At 42.1% G+C, this 25,674-nt stretch overlaps 1 protein-coding gene across 2 annotated transcripts in view; it reads right to left on the bottom strand.

Annotated features, from left to right (window-relative positions):
• The window catches only part of gabbr1b (gamma-aminobutyric acid (GABA) B receptor, 1b), a 153,026-nt gene that overhangs the window by 53,055 nt on the left and 74,297 nt on the right, over positions 1–25,674 (bottom strand). For both annotated transcript variants that reach the window (XM_084379852.1, XM_084379853.1), the window contains exon 9: positions 13,291–13,368. In XM_084379852.1, coding sequence (XP_084235978.1) covers positions 13,291–13,368 — 78 coding nt within the window. The remainder of the gene's footprint in view (positions 1–13,290; positions 13,369–25,674) is intronic.

The following is a 25,674-nucleotide window of genomic DNA, read 5'->3' as shown; positions in this document are numbered from 1 at the left end:
AGATCAAGGAAAACTTGTGAATAAATAGAGCAGAAAAACTAAATGCATTCCCAGTGTTTGCTCTGACTACTGGTCTAACTATCAGTGCAGTGTCTAGCTATGCTTCACCCCCCACGTCTTATTGATATTTGTAGTGAATCACACACAGTCACTTAGTGTGAGGCTCTATTACCAAGGTTCACTTAACGTTCACATCACAACCAGCACCGATGGGTACACAGACACAGCTCAGGACTGAGGAGAAAAAACGCTTTTCACTTCTTAGCTCATTTCATTCACTGACCTATACTTTGCATTATTCGTAAGCAATTTCCAGATTTTGCAAAGCAGTATCAATGTGATTTATTGCTTGAAAGACACAGGAAAACTATTACTACAAGCAAAGAAGATAATGAAGTGTCACTTTAAAGCTGAAATTAGGATCTGATGAGCAGTGAGTTGTGATTTGATCTCAGGAATCTGGACAGATGGACAAAGGACAGCAATGAAAATGTAACAAAAATAATATAAATCTTCCTCCAATTAAAGACATTTTGCATTTCCAAACATGGAGTACAAGTTCAAAGAGACAGTACTTGATGTTACACGACATTAAGAGCAGCTTTCTTCGCAAATCAAGGCTAGACTAAAGGTTTTGAAAAAGTCAGTGCATGGAACTTTTAAATGCCTTGCAAAAATTTTTGTTTGACAACCTCCTTATGTTTAGACTTAGATAATAATTTGTGACATACTTCTGGTAAGCCTACCCTCAGCTAACAATAATTCATGGTATGATGGATTAATTGTGAAGAATCCGGTTTACATCTCCCAATATTGGACTCCATGCACAGGTGCTGGCTAGGCTTGACTCGGTGCATCAGTGGCTGATCAATGGCTTGGGGGGCTCTTTCATACCATCAGCATTCAGACTACACAACAACACCAGCACAGCTCCCAACACCTCCTTTCTCCACTGATTAAGGACTCAACCATACACTTCACTGTCACTTAAAGACTGATTGTTTTTTGTTCTGTTGTTATTTATTATCTCAGGAACCCTGCACATTGCACATTGTTGTTATTTGTTATATTATATCTCAGATCCCTGCACATTGCACATTTATTTCACATTTATTATATATTGCACACGTCATGTACACACAAGGACAGTTTACTGTATATAATATGCTTATTTTTATTCCAATAGTTTTTATTTTTATTCAAATTGTTATTTTATTCTTTGCTACTTATTTCCCTCTGTACTGCTGAGAACTTCTCCAAAGGGGGATCAATAAAGGAACATCTTATCTTATTTTATCTTAAATGCAGGAGAGAAACTACAGAAATTCAGTTTGAGTACTGAGAGCTAAGCACACATTTCTAAAGCATTTTTCTCAGTGGTTTCCAGCACAGACATGAGTTAAGTCTCACAACAGGTGCTTGTTTGAGGGGGAGAAGAAGGGTTGCACAGAAGTCATCGCAACCCACTTGGACATGACCATGGTACACTTTGGCACGACCCCAGAAATGATCATCTTGGGTGGAGTTTGGCAGAACTTTGCATGGTTAAACTGGTAATGGAAATGCAAATCAGTGTGGAATTGGTTTGACTCTGCACAACCAAAAGTGCCAATGGAAAGGCCTCATAAGTGGGCAATTGTATCTTTTCATCACCCTTCACACTATTGGCAGCCGTAGCTTCTTTTTCTCCCTTCCCTTCTGAAGCCATGATTCTGGACTATGTTCTGTCTTTAGCTCTTTGATGCTTAAATAAAAGGGTCAACAGTAATTATAGTAAATAAGGACTGATTTCAGACAGAGCACAGGATGACTTGCATGTAAACTACGAGTGAAATTACAGGCTCTAACTCATGTTGCACATGGGATGAATCCACATAGGATGCCATAACTACTGCCCTTCACTTAGTCTTCATGCACCTGGAGAATAAGAACAGCTACATCAGGATGCTGTTTGTTGACTTTAGCTCAGCATTCAACACAATCTCACCCATGAAGTTGATTGGAAAACTAAACACTCTGGGCTGCAGTACAATGCTCTACAACTGGATATAGGACTTCAATACAAGCAGAACCCAGAGAGTATGGATTGGGACAGAAGTTTGGTTTCAGTAGATTGGCCTTCACATCTTAGTGTTAAGGCCTTAGTGTTTTCAAATAAATCACCATAAATGTGGACACAACCTTACACTTTGTGGTGCTCACAGCTTATGGTGCCCCATGGAAAAATTACCGTAAGCCACTCACATATCATAAGCTGAAAAATGGAGCTCCAGGAATGATGGTTGTAAAAAGACTCCAAAAACACTGCGATTATTGGCAGAAATTTTGTGCGTTACCTTTATCACAAACATTATGTTACTCTCGGAAACTCGAAAAATGAAATTAAGCTCCATTAAAGATGCATTCTATTTACAACAGGAGCTCTGCATGGCAGGGCATGTGTGAGAATAGGAGTGTGTGTGCACCACTACTGCCAATTTAGCAGCATTTTTAGAGCATCTAAAGCTTGAGCAGTGACAGAGGAGCCCAAGGCAATGCATTGTAAGATCTGTGAGTCTTGGCATGTTTGTGATGTTAAAGGTAGCCATGTTGCCATGGAATCTTAAGGTTGATATAGTAACAGAGCCTTCTTTTGCCTTGCAAATGTATTGCTACTGAGGCTGCTGGTTCGTATGCAGTTGAGGATCTTATGTGTCACACTTCAGAGTCTGATGCGGAGGATGACTTTGAGAATTTTACTTCAAAAGCATAGGGTTTGTTATTCAGCAGCAGCAACAGCAGCTATTTTTGATTCATGTCATACTCAGGGAACACAGCACAAAAAACTGTGTGGCAGGTGGAAGCATTGTCAGGAAAAGAAATCTTGGAAATACACAGTGGATATAAAATATCCTTTATTAACATTAAGGTGAACAGATCTGATTTACTGTTGTGTAGCATAAATGCCTGAAGAAAATGCAGAATAATGCACTGATTAGTCCAAAAGAGGAAGAGAAGGAATTACACTCACTCTGGGCTATCTGGAATAGACAGTATTTATATGAAGTAACTTGCATTAAGTCACCCTAGGGCGACAGATCAAATCAATCTTATTTATATGAACCAAAATCACAATCACATTGGGCTTTACAATCTGTACAGCGAACAACATCCTCTGTCCTTAGATCCTTGTTTCAAGTGAGGAAAAACTTGCTATATTAAGAAAAAAAAACTTTTAATGGGGAAAAAAAGATGGAACCTAAGGAAGAGCCACAGAGGAGGAATCCCTCTCCCAGGACGGATAGACATGCAGTAGATGCTGCATGTACAGAACAGAACTACAAAATCACAGTTTACAAATTTAATTGACAGAAGTTCTGATGCAAGGATATCATATAAAATATATGTGAAGAGCCGGCCATAGATAAGGGGAAATAATCGCCAATTAATTAAATCAGTCTCAGTGATGCAAGTTCTTGGCTCATAATACCTCATACACACAACCAAGTGAACAAGTTCCTCAGTGCTTAATCTTTAAATTTAAAGGTCCCAGAACACAGACAGTGTGCTGCTCCGGCGGGTCAGGGGGTACGAAAAAGTGAGGGAACACATTCAAAATCCACAGTGCCTGGAGCACATTGGAGGCTAGCAGTTAGAACTAAAACATCATGTCATCACAAAAAGAGCATCATTTATTTACATGTATTAATCAGAGCATTCACTCAAAATCAGCAGGGAGAGGCGCAAAGAAACAGTTGATTAATGTAACTGTTTGTACTCACTCTCTCTCTTTTTTCCTCTCTCTCTCCTTGACTGTTCCTTCACCTCCCTGTCGATTTGTCTCCCCTCTGATGTGGACAGCTACAATAGGGGGAAATAGAATTGGGGTCGGAGGATCTACTAACTACAAAAAGCAGCAGGCTAAGAAACCAAACTAAGTGACATGTTCTGTCTGTCTGTCTGTTTGATCGCTTCAGACAGCATCGCAGACTCGTTCACACAACGTAAATGAAACATAGGCAACACATTTCACTATTTCACAGCACAAACTTGTGGGGTTTACAGAGATCATATGCCAAGGGTGTGAGATTGAACTTCTGTCCTGTTACAAGTATCTCGGCATTTTAATCGATGATCGGCTTTCTTTTAAACCACATGTAGAAAACCTGGTAAAAACATTAAGACTGAAACTGGGATTCTTCTTCCGTCACAGATCTTGTTTTTCTTTTTCTACCAGGAAAAAGTTGGTTGCTGCCACTTTCCTCCCTGTACTTGATTATGGTGACCTCTTATATATGTATGCCCCTGCAAATTGTCTGCGTTCTCTGGACACCGTGTATCATGGTGCCTTAAGGTTTGTCACTGGATGTAAAGCCCTCACTCACCACTGCACTTTATATGCCCGAGTTGAGTGGCCATCTCTGGCAGCACGCCGCCTTATACATTGGCATATTTTTATTTATAAAGCCATCTTGGGTCTGCTCCCCCAATATTTATGTAATTATTTCTCTAAATCTCAAAGCAATTACCGCTTGCGTTCTAACGAGTTTTATGTATTAAATGTGCCCAAAGTTAACTCTGAATTTGGTAAGCACTGCTTTAAGTACGCTGCACCTGCTGCTTGGAACGCACTGCAGAAAATACTAAAGTTAAAGGAGCTCATCAACCTTGGGTCTTTGAAAACTCGTGTGAGAGAAATTGGAGCAGCTTCATACCGCACTTGTTCTTGTTTTAATGTGAATCTGGAGCTTTAGTCCTGTTGCTTCTATTTGAAATGTATTTTATCCCTGTTGCTGTGTGATTTTTGTGTGTCTTGTAATTGTTGCAACTTTTCTATGCTGCTGTCTTGGCCAGGCTTCTCTTGAAAAAGAGATCATTGTGTCTCAACGGGACCGACCTGGTTAAATAAAGGCAAAAAAACAAACAAAAAAAAAAATAATAATTTAGACACCAAAACACATAAAGGCCAGGCCACAGGCCATCTTAGCTTGCGTTTCGTGCACAAAACTGACTACTACACTTCAAGCTTCACTGCAAGACATGACTGCTCCCTCTCTTTTTTAAAATCAGATTGCAAAATATGCAAATAAGCAATTTTTGAGAAACTGGATAGATAAACATTAAATATTATACATTTATTTGACAAAGGATAATGCCCTGAGGAGACCCATACAGACATGGGGAAAACATGCAAACTCCACACAATATGACCCCAATGGAAAATCGCAGCCAGGACCTTCTTGCTGTGAGGCAACAGTACTGAAGTTGACAGAAACGTCAGCAGCATAGAGCAAAAACAGCAGTATTAAATAAGAGGGTTGTCTTTTGATTGCTTCTGTTGCTATAATTATAATTATATAATCTGTAACCGCCTCAAGGTGGGCAGTGTCCAATGCCAGTGGAGTAAACCTCCTCAAATGCCTAAATTTTTTCCTGTCTTGATGCTTTTCTTTTCCCTAGATGTCTGATGTATGACTTCGCAGCTGCTGTAGGGTAGTCCACATAACCTATGATGAACCACGACCCTTGCCCACATGATATCATCCCCTAGTTGTAACTGGTAGACAGTGTCACCACAGGCGCATTGACAACAACATTATCATCATTATGGCACCTAAAGTTACAAATAAAATCACTACATGCACCTACAACCCTGATTCCTAAAAGTTTAGAATGCTGTGCAAAATATAACACAATGAATGCTATGATTTGCTAATCCTTTTTGACCTATATTCATTTGAAGACAGTAAAAACACTGATACATTTTTGTTAATATTTGCACACTAATTATGAAAGCAAACACTTTCCAGGTGTTGGGACAGGGGCAACAAAAGACTGAGATAAATGTGTAAAGCTCCAAAAACACCTACTTGGAACATTCCACAGGTAAACTCCCATCTCCCATTGTCTGTCAGCGCACCTGAACACATTGTCAGTTACACACAGCCGGATACACAGAGGAGATAAGGGCAGCTGTACGTCTGCTTCATCGCAGGCCTATCTGAACATGTTGCTGGAAGCATCAGCTTTCGCCTGCGCAACTGTTGCTAAAAGGGAGCATACAAACGTTTTGATTTCACCCACCTAGGCCGCAGCCGAGCCAAAACTGCCCCGTGTTCACCAAACATGTTCCTGATTAAGAGAAGAGTTGCGCAACCAGCTTCTCTCATATCCCTGCAGAAGGAGGATTCCCCCTCAGAAAACGTCGCTTTGAAGCGTTTTCTTTCCTCACGTCGACTCCGCTCTTTGAACAGCAACTGCAGGTAGCCGCAACGCCTTTAATCCATGCAGAGAAAGTGAGCTGGATTAGGGAAGACAAGCACTACATGGGCAGATACTAGAAGTGAGCGTGTATTGTATGCTTGTAAGCTACATAGTTTGTGAGTTTGTGGACCGCAGACTCCATTTTTATTTGTTGTGAGTTTTACACTGTAAAACACTGTTTGTTGCTTGTTTTTCTTTCGCTCATCATGAGCTGATTCGAAGTGTTATCTTTGCCGCCACGCAAACGTACAATAAGCCGCATTCCTGTCTAGGATCACTCGAAGGTGATTCGAGCCTTGCTCACTAGCCGCTGAGTGACAGGACGGCGAGCATTGAGTCTCCACAGCTGTTTCTCCCTCTTTGCTACGCTTCAAGCATTAGCGCTTTTGTCTTTGTTTGCCCCTCTCTCTCTAAACTAACCCACATGTACATGTACACATATGTTTGAGTGATACATACACATAATCTTATGAGCAACCTGTTGGAGACTTATGGTTAATGACCTTGCTATAACATTAGATATGTGTGTCTCGTGGTATCACCCTTTCATATTATAGTGCACATGAAGCCAACAGTGTTGTAACCATTGTTGTCAATCGTTCAATTGACTACCTTTGGGTGACATATTCACGTCACCCATTTTTGAATTCAAGATACACGATTCAGCAAAATCACTATCATTATTTCTGAATTCATGTCTGCATGTGACTTCTCCAAGTCCGGTCCGCCATTTTGTAATCCTACGAACGTGACTTCCCCAAGTCCCGTCCGCCATTTTGTAGTCCTACGAACATGACCTACTGTCGGCCATCTTTGCTCTTTTGTCTTTGTCTCTCTGATACACACACACACACACACACACACATTCACATAGACACACACCGCATGCTTGTTTGTTATTTGTTGCTTGAGTTTGTCTTAATGTTTTAGTTTCATAGTTTAGCTGCTGCAGTTACCATTTTTATTAATTTTTAATAATTACTATCAAAATGATAAATTTCTAATAACCACACATGCCCTACCATCAATCACAACATCTGGCCAAGATGTTTACATTGTTGTCCTCAAAGGAATGACTTTTCTCCTTCAGATGTAAGTGGACAGCAGAGTCTTGACCTGAGGAGTTGGTCCTCCTGTGTTGTGCCATTCGTTTATGGAGAGGTTGTTTTGTCTCCCCACTACAACAAACTCAGAGCTCACACGTGTCCTTAACAACTCTGTAAGGACACTCCCACATATAACTCCCCTTCAATTAGTTAGAAGTGAAGAAGCCTCTTGGATGAGAGGTGAAACATCTTCAACAAACTGAAACAAGTCCACTTGCCTGCAGTACAGCACTTAGAATTACCATGACCTGGATGACTGAGAACCTTCATCAACAACTTTGTGTGTGTGTGTGTGTGTGTGTGTGTGTGTGTGTGTCACCCCCAATATTGTATTAACTTCTATGGTTGTTCTGTTGTCTTCCTATATGACTTTTCAAAATCAACAAACAGATCACAAATCACGGATATCAGTGAAGTGAGAAGTTTGCACAGAGCCCAAAGATACTAAAGACAACACCCACCCAGCCATGGTCTGTTCACCCAATAAAAACTCAATAAATGCTACAGAAGTATCTGCTGCTGTACCACCTGACTACAGACCAGCTTCATTTCTCGGGCTGTGGGACTCTCAATTCATCTTCCACACTACACTGTATAAAATAGTTTGTTTTGTTTTTCTGTGATGTAGCATGAAAGGACTCAAACTCAGTTTTGTTTAGCAACCCTGGTGTTTTAAATTGATAAATAAATTAGGCTTGAACCTTATGACATGGGTGTAACTGTTTGCTTAAGGCAGATCGAGTGTAACCTTGTCTGTGTGTGTGGGTTACATAAAGATAGTGTGTGTGTGTGTGTGTGTGTGTGTGTGTGTGTGTGTGTGTGTGTGTGTGTGTGTGTTTGTGTGTGTGTGTGTGCGCGCGCGTGCGTGTGTGTGTGTGTAAGTGTTGTCCTTCGGGAAAATATGTTTTCCAAGGCTAATACCTCTCCCTGCCCTTGATAGTGGAATCGGGACAGTATGTTACCATGGTGACTAGCCCCATAATGGTTACCACGGCAATACAAGAGAGGCAGCAATGCAGCAGTGGTCAAGGAGACTGAAAGATTAAGGGAGGAGAGGAGATTGTGAACAAATACTGGGAAAGTCAGTGGAGAGTGGTTAGAGAGAGATACGAAGAGGCTAGAAGTTAAAGAAAGGGTTAGAGGGGAATGGATTGTAAAGAAAGCAAGGAGAAGTAGAGAGGGGGAAGAAACAAGATTAAAGGGAAGAATGGACAACTGGATCTAGAGAGGGGAAGCAATATGTCTTGAACTGAAGCCAGAGCTGTGATACAGTAACATGTAGCAACCAATCCACAACCAAATCCTGGTCACCTTGAGGAGGCCTCATTCTGTCTTGTCACTGTCCTGTCTATTTTTGGTGTCCACTGCTATGAAAGATGCTGCTGATCAACCGTGCAGGGAGGAAATCCTGACTAGTGCCTCAGGTTAACTGGTTGTCACGCATATGAAACTGGCTTCCAGTACCGTTTCACTCCTCCACTGCATCTGCTGACTTCAGAACGCAGTCCAGGTGGCCCAGACAGCCTCACTGTCACTGAGGCAGCATGACCGCAGGGTCAAACACCAAAAGCAAAGGATGTCGTCACTTCCACTGGCTCTCCCTTGGGTCTTGTCATACCAGAGCGAGGGGCCACTTGGATGACTTTGCTGTTTGCTGGCTTGGTTACAAAAAATAGTTTCTGGCAGACAGCCAGCAATGTATCAGTGCTTAGAGCTTTTCAGTGACATTAGATGAGAGTGACGTGACTACCAGTGGACATTACAGCTCGGCTCATGTCTTCACGGCTGAGATGCCACCAAACAGTTGAGAAGCAGCAGCTTTATTTTCAGAGGGTTGGTGGCAAATTGACTTCCTGTGATCATGTTATCATAAAAAATAACCTAAAAAAAACCCATACAGTACCTATCTAAAGCTAGCTTCTAATCACTGAGAGCTGATTTTTATAACATACTGAAATGCACGGTAAGTTTTGTTCGTTTAGTGTGTGAGAAAATTATAACATGCTTGTACAAACAGGACAAACATAATGCATATTATGCTGACCTTGAAAAAAGGTTTGCAGTTAATTTGGAGTGAAACCCTAAAAGGACATTCTAAACAACACCCACCCCAGCCACAGTCTGTTTGGTTTGATGCCATCCACTGACTACAGAGCAGCGTCTTTCCTTGGGCTGTGAGACTCCTCACTCATCCTCTGCACTCTATGAACTTTTATTCTGTAATGTAGCCTAAAGTTACTAAACTCTTTTTAATTTTATAAACCTGGTGTTGTAAAATGATAAAAAAATTAACCTTTACCTTTCACCTTTTAAAAGCAGTCATCCCCACAATGGGTCAAGAGCAGTTTTGGGTAGCATTACCATTAAAAGTAACTTGTTACATTACAACGTAACCTTCCTTAGAAAAGTAACTCTTTAGAGTACTGCATTATTATTTTCCTTATGACCACACTGGAGAGTTGATAGGCCAAGGCTTGAAAGAAGCGCTGGAGTCATGTGTTAAAAGAAGAATCACGAGTGTGCATTACCACCAACAATGTTAAAGCAGTAGGTCAAATTAAGGCTGTCAAAACATTTTTTTTAATGTTGTAATGTTAATGTCTGTTTGGACTACTTTTTCTACATAGATTAAGTTAACCATACTTGTGTCTTCTGATCACCACTGACAAACAGGTCAGTGTTCTTGGATCATTAAATAATGTTTAATGTTCTTGGCATGCTCCACCAGGAGATCTAAGACCACAGAACAAGCTTGGAAATCACTGACCAGCAAATACATGACCTTCAGAGAGATATCCCAGTGCTCCAACACTTAGGCGGACATAATCAAAAAAATAAACAAAACACTGAAAGAGACAAAAGGCAATTATCTAACCTTTTCTGGACTCCCTGAAAGCACAATCAACAATCCAGAATGGATTTGAAGACTACATGCACACTGCTCCGAAAGTCCTATCAGAAAGCTACAACAAAATAAGCCATTTGTTCTGCTTTAACCCCCTGCATTTATTATACACCAACACACTTATTTTTTTTTTACCTTTTTTTCTCTTCTCCCTTCTCCTTTCCCTTCTCTTTCTATCCCTCCACACGCATTCACTAGATATTGTTGTGGACAGGCAAAACAACCACTCCAATACACAATAGTAGGGTAAATGATGACCAAATGAGATCATTTTTGTAGAGGATCATCAATGAAGAATTATAGGCCTTACAAAGTATTCATGATGTCAATAGAAGTTTATTAGTTGGAACATTTAGGGTGTTGGCTAACAGGCAAAGTGTACCAAAGTTCTAAATCATCTCACTCAGTCTGTCTGTTTTGTTTTTTTGTTTTTTTTTAGGATCCCAAGATGCCTGAGGCCACTGATGTTGCTTGAAGGCTGTGGAAATGCATATTATGCTGAATTTTTCTCACTTTTTCTTTATTTGAAGTCCCCATGACGGTCCCCCCCAGTACGGTTAGTCACTGTTAGCGGTTCCTTTAGCAAAGAGTAAAGCCATCTGTTCATCAGGAAACACTGCAACCCACCGAGAGTTCAGGCAGAGGACATTAGAAGGGAAACCAGTAACATTGTCTCCATAAAATATAATCCAGTTGCACCAAAATCAGTGAAAAAAGTTATACATTTGTGTTTTTGACCAGCAATCAGTGAAGCACTCTGCTCCAGTGATGTCTTTCTGACAAGAAATCTAAGAAGCTTGAAGTTAAAGAATACTGGTTGAAATTGGTTGGGTCAAGCTTACTTAAGCACATGTGACATTTTGTTTTACAGGATGGAGACATGACTGGATTTTAATTTAAAATTAATTTAATTTGCTCTTTTGTAATAATTTTGCCTTAAAGGAATAGTTCACTCTAGAACAAAAATCCATATAAAGAGCGTTAATGGCGTCCGAGACGAAAAGGACCATAAGACTACACAAAAACTTTGTAATATTCCTCCATACTGCTCGTCCGCTGCAATCCAAGTGTCCTGAAGTGGCGACATCCAGAGTTTACTCAGAACGACGTCATTTAGTACATTTTTTAGCCTAAACGGCCACTATACTACATTTGCCTGGAAGCACGCTCCCGCGTTCACGTGGGTCTCCCTCACAGCGTTTGCACTACGGAAGCCGCGCCAGACAAGATCAACGAGACTCGCGATAGATACACACTGGTATTTACATCCTGCTGTGAGTTTCAAAGTTTCAAATCACTAGTGCAGGCAGATCCCTCTTGTGTTTGTGTGTCGCTTGGTCGCTCACAGCAGGATGTAAATACCAGTGTGTATCTATCGCGAGTCCTGTTGATCTTGTCTGGCGCGGCTTCCGTAGTGCAAACGCTGTGAGGGAGACCCGCGTGAACGCGGGAGCGTGCCTCCAGGCAAATGTAGTATAGTGACTGTTTAGGCTAGAAAAATGTACTAAATGACGTCGTTCCGAGTAAACTCTGGATGTCACCACTTCAAGACACTTGGATTGCAGCGGACGAGCAGTATGGAGGAATATTACAAAGTTTTTATAGTTTTATGGACCTTTTCGTCTCGGATGCCATTTACGCTCGTTATATGGACTATTGCTGCCGGAGGGTACCCCCGCGGGTCTCCAGCTGCACTTTGAGGAATAAGAAACTACACCGGAGATCTCATCAGCATGAGGGTGAGTCGATAATGACTGAATTTTGTTCTAGAGTGAACTATTCCTTTAAAAAGGTGCACAATGTGACTGTAGATGTGATGTAAAATGGTTAAAAAAGCATTAATGATTAAAAAAAATTCATTTTTCATCTCAGCTCAACTTTTGTTGATTCTTCCACAACAAAATGGAGATTATGATTCCATCAGCATTTTTTTGTTGTCCTGTCGTTGGCTGTTGCAGATCTGATGATCTTCAATTATGGTAAAGCAGTTCTGGGTGGTTTTAAATGTACATGAAGCAATACAGGGCAATCAAGGTATTTTTTTATTTTTTTATTAGTCTTACAGGGGGACTGTTGGGCCTTGGCAGAGGTATACAATCTACTCGGTGCCATTCTAGTTCCACCACTGTATTGTTCATTGTAAAAAAAAAAAAAAAAACGGCATTAAGAAAGGCCTTTGCTATGGTATTGCCCATTCTGTGCAAAATGGGCTAATGTCTCATCTTGTTTAGTTCTGGAATAGTCCCCCCTCTCTCCAACCTACCTTGACTCAATCGATGTAATTTTCAGACTACAGGAAATCCATTTTCTGAGACAGCACTTGTGTCAGACAAACATACAACTAAACAAAATAAACTGAAGGTCGACCCTTATCCACCCCACTTCATCCCCGCCATTAACCCTTGCATCGCTTACTTTTTTTTTCTATTTCACAGATGTGCAACAGTCAGAGCATTTGCCACTGATAGTTCTACATCTTATCAGTGCTTAGGGAGGCAGAACTCACATGGATGCACACAGAGCTCCCCTCTGTGCTGATTAAAGAACACAATTTAACTCCTCAAAGTCAAGGGTGTGGATCCCAATCCTATTACACCACCACATAGATTGCTTTCTCATGTTATGTTTTGCTTTGTCAATCTTCTATTGACTGCATTGCTGTCAGGGATTTGAACTGGTTTTCATTTTTAATTAGTAAATGAAATGAAACTGTTGTTCCATAGCACATAGCACAGCACTTTACTGTCGCTCTATTTGCTGCTGAATCTCTAGTATGTCTGGTGAGCTGTGAAAAGTTAATAGGAGTGTTGCTGTTCTTGCATGCTAACTAAAACCTGGCTGATTGATTGATTGATGGACAAATCACAGCTAACTTTGTATGTAGAGAGTGGGAGGGGGGTAGAGGACGGGGCTATAAAGGAGGAATCAAGAGGAATCAGAAGGAGAGAGGGTGAGGCTGCAGGGAAGTTAGAAGCAATGCAACAGACGATGATAAAGAGAAAAATAAAGCGCCTGAGTAAGATGAATGTCCCTCACCTATCCACTTGTCATTCCCATACCAGGACAGATTGCCTTTAGTGCTGTCGTAGTATCCAATCTTCTTATAGCTCCCTCCTGTGTGAGAGAGAGAGAGAGAGAGAGAGAGTGAGAGAGAGAGAGAGAGAGAGAGGGGGGTGGGGTGGGGGCGGGGAGAGACAGAGAAAGAGGGTCACACAGGGTTCTCGTAGGACTGGACAACCATCCTTCAGCTGAAATGTGCACATAGCAAGGAGTTAATTGATAAAGTTGTCATTGAATATCCAGCGCCAATTCTCCACATCCTCCAATGTGTGACAATTTCAGATGCAGCATGGGGTAGTACCAGAGGCGCAGCAGAGGCGAACCGAACCTGTGTGAACGGATAAGATGGGCGTCTTGGTCTGATGGTGTTCACAGTCTGATAACTAAACAGATCCTTGACTCAACAAAATAAAGACAAATGTCCCACAAAGCAACGTTACATGACCAAGCAACAGTAACGTAGTAGCTGGTAGTGTCTTTGGCAACTGATATGAAGAAAAAATAGCGTAACTAACTAGCGTTAATAAAAAAACATAACTTTGTCACTTTCCAGGATGTTTGGTGGGTCAGGATCTCAATCACAACACATTATAACAGCATTCATGTGATCATAAAGTCAGCGGGTACATGTTTAGATTAACAGGAGGACACAGGGGGAAACACGTTGAAAAAACCACACAGACGTCATCATCATGACGTGTACGTGCACGCCTTTTGTGGATCCGCAGCGCCGACTTGCTGTATGAATTGACACACTGGTGCGTCTTTACCCCGGAGCTGCTTGGTTCTGTGTGAACAAAGAAAGGCAGAGAATTGGCGAACCGCTGCAGCGGAGATAATGCAGCATCTCTGTGTGAAAAGGGCTACTGACTGCTGCTCACTATTCTCTTTGCTGTCACTATTGTTGGCTGAATTGACTAGCTGTCATTAGCAAGTAGCTCAGTTAGAGGTGCAGCCAGTGGCGCCTTTAGCTGACAGAAGTCTGCCTGGACCTTGGATCACAGGGTTAGTAAAAGCAGGCAACAACACTGCTCAACCAGGCTCAGCTGCCTCCAAGCAAAAACGGCTAGAACCTGGACTGAGAATAGACCAACAGATGTGGTGAATGGTCCTACTTAACCTATTACCATCGCAACCACACTGCCGTTGTAGCAAGATCAACATCACTAGCATAGATTAGCGACAGCAGGGGTATTAGCAAGGAAGGCGACAGCTGTCACTCAGACATACTATAAATTCTCCTTGGTTAATGAGGAGCTGCAGACTTTATTCATGGTCAACTGTAACCTCCAATGAACATTTACTTCTACTAGACAACTTTTCTGCTAGAATTTCCCTCTGTCACTCTCTCTCTTTCTCTCATTCAACCACTCACACCCTACACACTGCCTTATTCCTCAAAGAAGCCATGCATCTTTTTTATCCAATATAAGGCAAGCTTGGAGGATAACACATGACTCCCAGATTCTAATACAGTCAATTTATTTTTTTTAAACTTTCAGCACAAAATTAAGATTTTGTAAAAAAAATTATATTTGACTCTTTTCCTGACAATGGTGATAAGCCACACTTATCAACATTGTCAGGAAGGGAGACAGAAACATGAAATATCATAAAAATGCCAAATACAGTGGAATTGGATTATAAACTTAATTTAATTCAGATAGAAATTAGTTGGGAATGAAAATGTCATGATCAGCAGAAGTTAAGCAGAAACCAGTTGGAAGTTTCCTGGAAATGTATTAAAGAAATTACCAGCTATGTATGGCTTGTTGGAAAATAGCAGAATATTAGTTTTATTAAATAATGTTTAATGTTTTAAATCATTTTATAATGCATTTTGAGGTAATTATTGTGGTGGACTAATTTCAAATGAATTTCAAACATTATGCTTAGTAATTACCACCCACTTACTATGAAATTTCTTGTCCTTTAAAATGTAGTGGTTCCACATTAATGCGGAAAATATGACAAGCGGCTTTAACAAGCATTTTGTTTCCATGTCTATCTTTCCACTTACCACAGCTTAGACTCCACCAAAGAGCTACCAAGGGCCAACACGATTCCAATTACCATCAAACAAACTGCAGCTCATCAGTGACCGATCCTATTTCATGAAAACCAGCGATGCAACCATCCTACATGAAACTGGGTATGTTGGGATATTCAGAATAAAATTTTGATAATTGTAGAGGAGAAGTTGTTTTTTTTTTTTTAGCAGGACTAGGATGCAGACACAGCAGAGCTCCACAGGAGCATGTGAAAGAGTGATCTTAGTAGCGGAAACTGATCTTCGTGTTGTTTTTAGAATATACAGCAGCAGCCGGAGCAATGACTTTAAAAACATAACTTTAAAACATTATTGACTTATTTTGTAGGATGAAACTGTCTACAGAGTGGTTTACAGGTGTACAGAGTTTTCTGATGGGAAGGTATTATTATTTGTTGCTCAGGTAACTTGTCTAGCTGCCAGGATAGTGAGAGTTTTGTAAACCATCACAGAGATTATAGTGGATAAGCAATAAGAGTCAGAATTATTTTTTTATCCTCAGCCATACAGCGATCCACCGTCGTGCTTGAGCATAAAACACACTGATATTAACTCAAGATCATTCAATTAATCACAACTTGATAGGACAGATACAATTCTGTGTGTAGGCTACGCATTTTAACTGTTGGAGAATGTAAGAACCACTGTAGACCTAAAATAGTGACGATGATTAAAAAAAAATATTATTAATTTTCATGTATAATGTCAAAGCCACAGGGAGCCACTGCAGAGGGGCAAAAGAGCTGCATGCAGCTCCAGAGCCACAGGTTGCAGAGCCCGGGCTAGATGAACCCAGGTGTGAATGGTTGTTAAGCTGTCTGGGGAGAGAACTCAACCACAGGTTTTAGGTGCTAAAACCTGTGGCTACCCAACAGATTTGTACATTGGGGAGGCAAAACAACCTCTCCACAACTCCTCAGGTCAAGACTCTACTGTCCACTTACATCTGAAGGAGAAAAATCATTCATTTGAGGACAACAATGTAAACATCTTTGCCAGAGAAGACAGATGGTTTGAAAGAGGAGTAAAAGAATCCATCTATGTCAAACTGGAACGACCGTCTTTGAACAGAGGAGGTGGCTTATAACATTACTTATCACCCACCTACGAGTTCTCTCCCCAGACAGCTTAACAACCATTCACACCTGGGCTCTAGCCCTAGCAACCCACATGAAGGCCGATTAGGTCAACAACCCATAAGTGGCGCTAATGACTCTGAAACTCAGAGCTCACACATGTCCATAATGACTCTGTAAGGACACTCCCACACAGAGTTTGAAAGCCTGCAACTCCCCTCCAGTTAATTAGAATAGCATAGAATAGAATATAATAGAATATTCTTTATTGTCACTATACAAATGTACAATAAAATTGTGCGTGGCTTCCCCTCAGGTCAGTACAAAAAACAAATAGTGAGAAAGGTAAACTATACCAAATAAAGTATACAGTAAAAATATATGCATATATACAGTAAAAAAAAAAAAGCAGAATAAACATATATAAATATATACTGTATACAGTAGACAGAGGTAGCAGCTTTGACAGTGTAATTGGGTAAAACAGTAGTGGTGCAGGATAGTGCAAGTATGTCACCCGCTGCTGCAGTTTCTGTGGGTGGGATTGTTCATAATGGGGGGTGGATGGAGGTCACAACTCCAGGGTAGAAGCTGTTTCTCAGTCTGTTGGTGGTGGTTTTTACTGTCCTGAACCGTCTGCCTGAAGGCAGCGATTCGAATAGGGAGTGTCCCGGGCGTGTACAGTCCTATACAGATGCTGTTGACTTTTTTCTTCAGCCTGGCAGCATAAACAGTGTCCAGTGTAGGAAGCTCCATCCCAATGATGTGCTGGGCTGCTTTAACCACACGGTGCTGGTCTTTGCGTTTGGCAGCTGTGCAGCGGGCATACCACACCATTGTGCAGTTGGTCAGGACGCTCTCGATGGTACTGTAAAAGTTGACCAACTGTTTCTGTGGGAGCTGGGCTGCCTCGACACGGTGACTCCAAGGAACTTGAGGTCATCGACACATTCCACCTCATTACCATGTATGTGGAGGGGGAGGTGGATTCTTCCTTTAGTTCTCCTGAAGTCAATAATCAGCTCCTTTGTCTTGGAGGTGTTAACGACCGTTTTTTACAACCTGGACCTTATTTCTAGCATAAAATATTATCATTTACTCACCCAGATAACTTTGGTGTCATTTGAAGTCGTTCGGATGAAATTAGATCCAGTGTAGCGCCGCTATATCCATATAATGCGAGTGATGGGGCACTGACACACAGCCTCTATATTACACATTATCTGCCACAAAACTAGTTCATTTCACCAATATTTTGTCATGATACGCTAGTGCTATTCCCCTCTGAGTCCAGGCTTGTCTGTTACCAACATCCGGGGTCAAACTAGCAGTAGCAGCTACAGGTAAACAAGCCGGTTGTCGCGGGTGTGCGCGTGCAGCTCAGAGATGACATCGTCCTGGTCAGAGGTAGTAGGTCAACCTACAGACCCTGGATGTTGATAACAGACGAGCCCGGACTCAGAGGGGAGTAGCACTAGCGTATCATGACAAAATATTGGTGAAATGAACTAGTTTCGTGGCAGATAATGCGTTATATAGAGGCTGTGTGTCGGTGCCCCGTCAGTCGCATTATATGGATATACGGCGCTACACTGGATCTAATTTCGTCAGAACAACTTCAAATGACACCAAAGTTATCTGGGTGAGTTAATGATCATATATTTTGCTAGAAATAAGGTCCAGGTTGTAAAAAACGGTAGTTATCATTTAAGGACCAGGTTGTGACCAGGTTGTAATATTCTATATATTCTAGAACTGAAGCAGCCTCAGAGGTGAAATGTCTTCAAGAAACTGAAACAAGTCCAGTTGCCTACGATATAGCACTTAGGATCTATGTTATGATGGAGCTCATTAGATGATAGAGTGGCAGAGATGTGGTAGCACTAAGAAGGTTGGGACTGTGCTGGGATATTGTTAGTTGGACCCTGAAATGCCCAACATGGCCTCTTGAGAGCAGTGTTGTTTCGTCAACGATGACGATGACGAAATTATTTCGTTGACGCCCCTTTTTTTCATGACGATAACAAGACGGTGACAAGATAAACATGGCTCTTTGATGACTAAAACATGACGAGACGTGTGTGAGTTTTCGTTGACGAGACGAGAACGGACGTAAATGTTAGTGGGTGGTCTGTCGGACGTTCAAAATGCATGACATTTCTGCTTAATGTGCGTGTAATCTGTCAATCAAAACCGGCTGATGTTTATTGACAGATTGTCACACTCTACAGCCAATTGTATCGTTAACAGCTTGTGCGTGCCTGACCAATGACAGTGTAGTGACCCACACAGGGCGGGATCCAAACACGGAGCGGCGCTAAAGTTTAGCTGCTTAGCTAGCAAGGACTCGTTGCGCTGCTAAGTTATCAACTGAGTTTAGTCAGCACGTGAGAACTCGTCTGACACGGAGAGTCTCCTGTTGTGTGCTACATGTGTGAAATAACAACTATAGTCTGGACTTTGTCTGCAGTGTATCTGTGTAAACGGCTTCATTCAGCGCCTCTCCCTCCCCTCTGGCACCGTGAGTTACCATGGTTACAGGACCGCCCTGAAACTTTATAATGATGATCAATAAGAAGTTTTTGGTTAGTTTGACTGTATTGAACCATGAATGTAGCCTGATTGTAGCTCAATGCTTAAATCTTGTATTATAACATATAGAACAAAGCCTCAGAGCTTCTTTGATTATTAACAGTATGTTAGTGATGACAGAAAGGTGATAACTCGACCATCAGACTGACAAGGCTGCAAAACTTGCTGTTTGTATGATGTATTTTTCTGTTAAACAATAAGAGGCTCACTTTAAACAATATTATTAATAATAATGATTAATGATAATGATGGTGAGAAGAAGAAGTAGAAAAATAGTGTACTGAAAAGTTCTGTAGATGGTTGATTATTTGAAAGAGTAAAACTTGAGAGAAGCTTGGCAAAAAAAAGGCACAGATTGATTACATAGATTGAAAATTACATTGAAAAGACAAAAAACATTTTAAGTGTGAATAGAACAGCTGTTCAGATCATCCTCCTGTAAAACACTGTTGGTCAAATATTTAAACTTGATGTCTGCATTAGAGAACATGGTGTGGGGTGAGGCTGTAAATCTCATCTTATTTTTTTAGCATGTGTCAAGTAAAACGCCCTTTAACATGGAGGGGGCGCAAAAATATGGAGATAAAAGGTTTCTGTCCAACAGCACTCTCCAATACTTATTGACCTTCTTGAACTTCTTCTTTTGTTTTTTTAACTAAAACTGACTAAAACTAGACTAAAACCTGTTTGAGTTTTCGTCGACTAGAACTGGACTAAAACTATCACATATAGAAATGACTAAAATTTGACTAAAACTAACTAACTAACTAAACTAAGCATTTTAGTCCAAAAGACTAAGACTAAGACTAAATCTAAAATGGTTGCCAAAAACAACACTGCTTGAGAGTGCAGACATCCGGTGGGTGACACTATCCATATTTCCAACATTGTTTCCAATCCTTTATCCACCTTGCCATCTGACCGGAGCTGAGTTTCTTGAACTTGGTGTAAGAGTTATTGAAATGTTCCTTGCTGTCATAGTAAGGGCAGTAGTGTGCTGATCTTACTTTAGACTTGGCAGGGATAGGCTCTGTTGGACTGGAATGCTCATCCTTACCAAAGAGAACTGATGTTGATTTCTTTTTGGGGCGTACAGGCCACTGCCCCCGCTTCACCACCTTGCGTGTGTCGAGCGGGTACAAAGCTGCAACCAGGACTCAATATCCGTTCTGCTTGGGACTGGAACCACAGCAAAATTCATAGCCATTCTGCCCCTCCAGTATTTGTAACATGCCAACCAGAAAAATGGACAGACAGTGCAAAAGCATAAAATACATCTGCATCATCATCCATCTTGATAGCAGGAGTGTTCAGTATTGACCCAAGTTCACTTTGAACTAACTGCCTGGGTTGGCCATATTTATCCTGCAAGGCCTGAAATGCTGTGGTGTACGGCCTAGGGTCATGCATGTAAGCTTTGACAAAATATTGGTGAAATGAACTAGTTTCGTGGCAGATAATGCCTTATATAGAGGCTGTGTTTCGGTGCCCAGTCACTTGCATTATATGGATATACCGGCGCTACACTGGATCTAATATCGTCCGAACGACTCCAAATGACACCAAAGCTATCTGGGTGAGTAAATGATCATATATTTTGCTAGAAATAAGGTCCAGGTTGTAAAAAACGGTAGTTATCCTTTAAGCGGTGTAGGGTGTTCTCCCATTTAAAACGCTTGAAATCTGACATTGTGTTTTTGCAGGAGACCCACATGAGGAAAAAAGATCAAGTCTGACTGAAATGTCCCTGGGTTGCTGAGGTATTCCATTCTAGTTTCAACTCAAAGGCCAGGGGGGTTGCCATCTTGATATGTAAATCTGTCCCATTTACCCTGACTAGAATAACTATAATTTCTGACAAAGACGGCAGATACCTGATAGTTTTTGGTACTCTATTTAGGGTGCCTATCCTATTAGTTAATGTATATGCACCAAATTTTGATAATCCTGGTTTTATGAACAAGTTGTTTGAAAACCTACCTTCTCTGAGTGACATTTCTTTTATTTTTGGAGGGGACATGAACTGTGCAATTGATCCTCAACTAGACCATTCTAAAGCTGGCTCAACCCAATCACTAATGGCTAAGGCCCTTTGCAATATTCTTTTTATTCGCATGTACACCAGACTTTTTCTCGTATAGATTATTTTTTTGTAGGCGCTAAACTTATGCCAAAAGTGACAAATGTTTCGTATCACCCAATTATTGTTTCAGATCACTCACTAGTGTCCATAGATGTTCAGATCTCCCCCGGACCTCGCTATCCCACCCATTGGCGATTTAACACCTCACTTTTACCAGACGACAAATTTCATAAATTTATTACAAGTGCAATAGACGATTTTATTGCTCTTAACCAATCTGATTCGGAACCTATCTCTATGGAAGCTCGAAACCACTAGGGAGCAACTGGAACAGCACGTCAGAGAGCAGTACAGTGATCCAGCAAAGAACGTCCCATTAGGAACACCAGGGTACGTGCCCTGGCCTGCACCTCCAGTTACTGAGTTCAACATCATGCCCCCGAAGCTCAGTGAAGTTAGGCAGGTCGTGAGGAAGGCAAGGTCCTCATCAGCACCAGGCCCCAATGGAGTCCCCTACAAGCTATATAAGAACTGACCTAAGGTGCTAGAGTTACTATGGTACCTTATGAGAGCTGCCTGGAAAAAGCAACGCATTCCATCTGAATGGCAAAGAGCTGTAGCGGTCTTCATTCCCAAGGAAACGAACTCCAAAGACATCAGCCAGTTCAGGAACATCGCCCTGCTGAATGTGAAAGGAAAAATATTTTTCTCCGTGCTGGCCAAAAGGATGACCACCTACCTGCTTGAAAACGGCTACATAGACACCAACTGCCAGAAAGCAGGAGTCCCAGGCTTCCCAGGGTGTGTCGAGCACTCCACAATGATCTGGGACCAGATCCAGAAGGCCAAAAAGGAGAAGACGGACCTCCACGTCGTCTGGCTCGATCTAGCAAATGCATATGGATCAGTCCCACACCAGCTGATCAACTATGCCAGCCATTCTCAACCTTGGGGTCCCGACCCCAATTGGGGTCGCGAGATGATTTCTGGGGGTCGCCAAATGATTTTGGAAAAATATAAATGCGCAAAATTAATGTAGCGTCCGACCGGAAGTTAGAAGGACGACAAGCGGTTGGTCTCAAACAGGCATTTTATTACTCAAAAGCAGTTACTGTCGGCGTAACTACACCAAAACAACAACAAAGAACCTGTCCACTAGTCTCATGTCTGCCCTTCTCATTCACACATACAGACACAGCCAGCAGCGTAACGTAAACGTGCGCCCCCGCGACTATCCTTGAGTGGGCCCTTATTAAAAACATTTTTTATTTTTAAGGGTTGTCGGGTGGGGGGCGGTCTGCCGTCTGCAACATGTGTCTTAGAGGCTCTTTACACCTTTACACCTGTCCCTGAATTGATGTTGAAGCCCCGGGGCTAGGCTCGCTCTCTCCTGGCGCTGAAGCTTCAAGGCGCACAGTGCACGGTGCTCTCTCCCTGACTTGATGGTGAACCCGCGGGCCTGCGCTCTCCCTGTTCTGGTGCTGAAGCTTCAAGGCGCACTGTGTTCTCTCCCTGACTTGATGGTGAACCCGTGGGCCTGCGCTCTCCCTGTCCTGGCGCTGAAGCTTCAAGGCGCACGGTGGACTCCTCATCTGACGGTAACACTGGGGTGTCTCCTTCATCTACAATGTACCCTGTCTGTTGGTCACTATCTTTGCAATCAGGCTGCCCTGTTTCATCCCCGTCAACCTCGCTGTTGCTTTCTACATCCTGGCCGGCTGTGTGTGGCTGTCTGGTGGCTATAACATTTCAGAAAAAAGTTGTTAACTAACATGCCGGTTGATATTTTTATTATAGCTTGTATTTTTATTTATGAAACCTATCCTTTATGACTCTTGTGTGGCAGGCAGTATGTCTGTAGGCTATAGCCGTTTAAAGCTCTGGTCTACGATCTGAGAAAGGTTTGAAAAAAGCATCCCCCCCACACACACACCCCTCCCCTCTGTGCTCCTTAACCCCTCCCCTCCAAGCTCGTATCGCTCTCCCCTCGGAGTCCCGCGACACACCCCCTCTGGCTACAAGCTTTTTTTTTTCTCTCTCTCTTCAACGAACTTTATACCTCCCGCAGCAAGGTTTTTTTTTCTTTTTTTTTTTCTCTTCAACGAACTTTATACGTCCCGCAACAAGCACCAAGAGCAACAAGCCGGCAGAAACCAAATACAGCCCAGCTTTGAATGCGGAGTAACGATGTCGGATTCACAGATAAAGTTACTACAATGCACGTTGAAACTAACGTAAATCTTGTAAGTCATTACAATGTCCACAGCTAAGCTCCACAGCCAAGCTAGCGTAACGTCATTAGCATGCTACAGCTACGTTACCTTACAGCTACGTAATCAGCTACAACAGCTAAGTTAGCCACTTCTAAAAGTTACTGAGGGCCAAGAGACTAACAGATGCTGCCGCCAGCTTTCATCACAACGATCGCTTCCACATTGTGGCTGAAAAACAGACCTGTGTGTGTCCCAGCTGCTGTTCGGTGCTACTCAGACTTGTTGTTAGCTTACAATGCTAGCATAGAGGCTAACGTCTCCGTCGAACAAGTAAACAATTGTTGACAATACTGCAGCGACAGGCACGTCTAATAACAGAAACAAACTAACGGCAGCTTTCACAGTCATCAGCAGCATCGGCATGAAAGTTATGTGTCACAACATCCACAATAGAGACGAAGGTCAGCACCGGGTCCATATCTTCACGGACCTTTCGCCACCGTTCAAACGATGAGCCGGTGTTTATTCGGTTTGAGCCCTCTTTGTTTCACATGTCCGGTTTGTGTCTTTTCAGTGACAGACTTTCTTTCTTTGACTCTTTGTGGTGGGGCAAGCAGAGGCAGCTGAACAGCTCAGGGCAAAACAAACCTCTCGTCCGCTTGTAGTTTCAAATGCGGAAGTGGGTCGGGACCAGACGTGAGCAGGAGCAGGAGAGTGAGCGAGGATTGGATCGGAAAATTGATCCAATAGGAGCCATCCGGGCCGGATGGTTCCTATTGGTCAATTTCTTTTCAGTTTTACAGACACTAGAGAGAATGGATTTTTTTGGTTCCTTTTACTCTCCACATTGTGTAGGTGGTACTATTGGGTCATAACCACCATCTAAATGATGTTAATAATAATAACAAATCTTTCAAATCGTAGACCATAGCTTTAAGACAAATTATCCGTAGGTTAGAGTTAGACTATATTAAAGCCATAACGTTATATTATTCTGATTATGAAAAATATTCAGCATAACTAACTAACTAAACATAATTAGGCTGTTTATCTTGCTAACACTGTTGGTAACTTTAGCTGTCTATTAAACACTGTCGGCTATATTCATCACATTTTTGTTTATTGTGCCGTTTTTGGGCACCGCTTTGATATCTGCGTTTCATTTTCGTGTCGCCAGGGTTAGGGTTAGTCAGTAGCAACAGAGTATGCAGCACTGTCAAAAGCTGCAACCGATGTACTGTTTCCATTTGCATCCACATATCTGTGTGAAAAGATGTTTTCTGCGCTGACATACATGAAAAACAAATACAGATCACGGCTGGTTATCGTTTTATTTCATTAAAAAGAAAAATAAAGTTTGCGTTATTTGGTTACATTTTAACCGGCTCAACTACCAGCAATATGATGGGATGTAGCGACCATTGTCGGTCTGTTAGTCACGTGAAAATTTAGCCTCTTGATGCTGCTTTATGTTTTTCAAAAAATCCAAAAGTGTTTCAAAATAAAATGATAAAGAAACTAATAACTGATCATAAGTGTGATCATAAGTGCTTGTCTGATTTGTAAATGCGACGTAGCCTATGGTGTATTGATCGGGCGTTGTTTCAGCACCGCGGACAGCACTTTATCAATCATGCGTTCACACCGACGTGTGTACGTGTGTGTGTGTGGGGGGGGCGGGGGGGTCGCGGACAGCAGTGCATGTAAAATTGGGGGTCGTGACTCAAAAAGGTTGAGAACCACTGAACTATGCCATGGAGTTCTTTCACATGCCCTCCTGCATCAAGATCATGGTTGCATCCTACTTCAACGACCTGCAGATGTGCTTTGCTCTCCAAGATTTCACCACCGGATGGCAACAGTTGGAGGTAGGCATCGCGATGAGCTGTGCCATCTCTCCCATCCTGTTTGTGGCAGCATTTGAGGTGAAGACAGATGATCGGAGGGATCAGGCTCCCAGCTGGGAAGAGACTACCCCCACTGAGGACGTACATGGACGACGTCACAAGCCTCCTTCAGACTGCAGCATGTACATCAAGACTGCTGAAAAGGATGGACGAGCTGATGTCGTGGGCTCGAATGACGATTAAGCCCTCAAAATCATGGAGATTGTCTCTCAGAAGAGGAGTCAGAACCGACAGCACCACCTTCATCGTAGGGGGAGAGAAAATCCCACTCCTTTCTGAGCAACCCATAAAAAGCCTTGGGAGGCAGTACACAGCAGAGCTTTCGGACAAACAGATGGGGAGAACCGTGTTGAAACAGCTCCTGGCAAAGATCGACCAAAGCCAACTCCCGGGTAAGTACAAAGTCTGGTGCTACCAGTTCACACTCTACAGGAGAGTG

The sequence above is a fragment of the Pagrus pagrus genome (genome assembly GCF_965226575.1).
Source record: "Pagrus pagrus genome assembly, chromosome: 17".
NCBI lineage: Eukaryota > Metazoa > Chordata > Actinopteri > Spariformes > Sparidae > Pagrus > Pagrus pagrus.
Note: the sequence above shows the minus strand (reverse complement) of the source record. Positions and strands in the feature narration are given on the sequence as shown.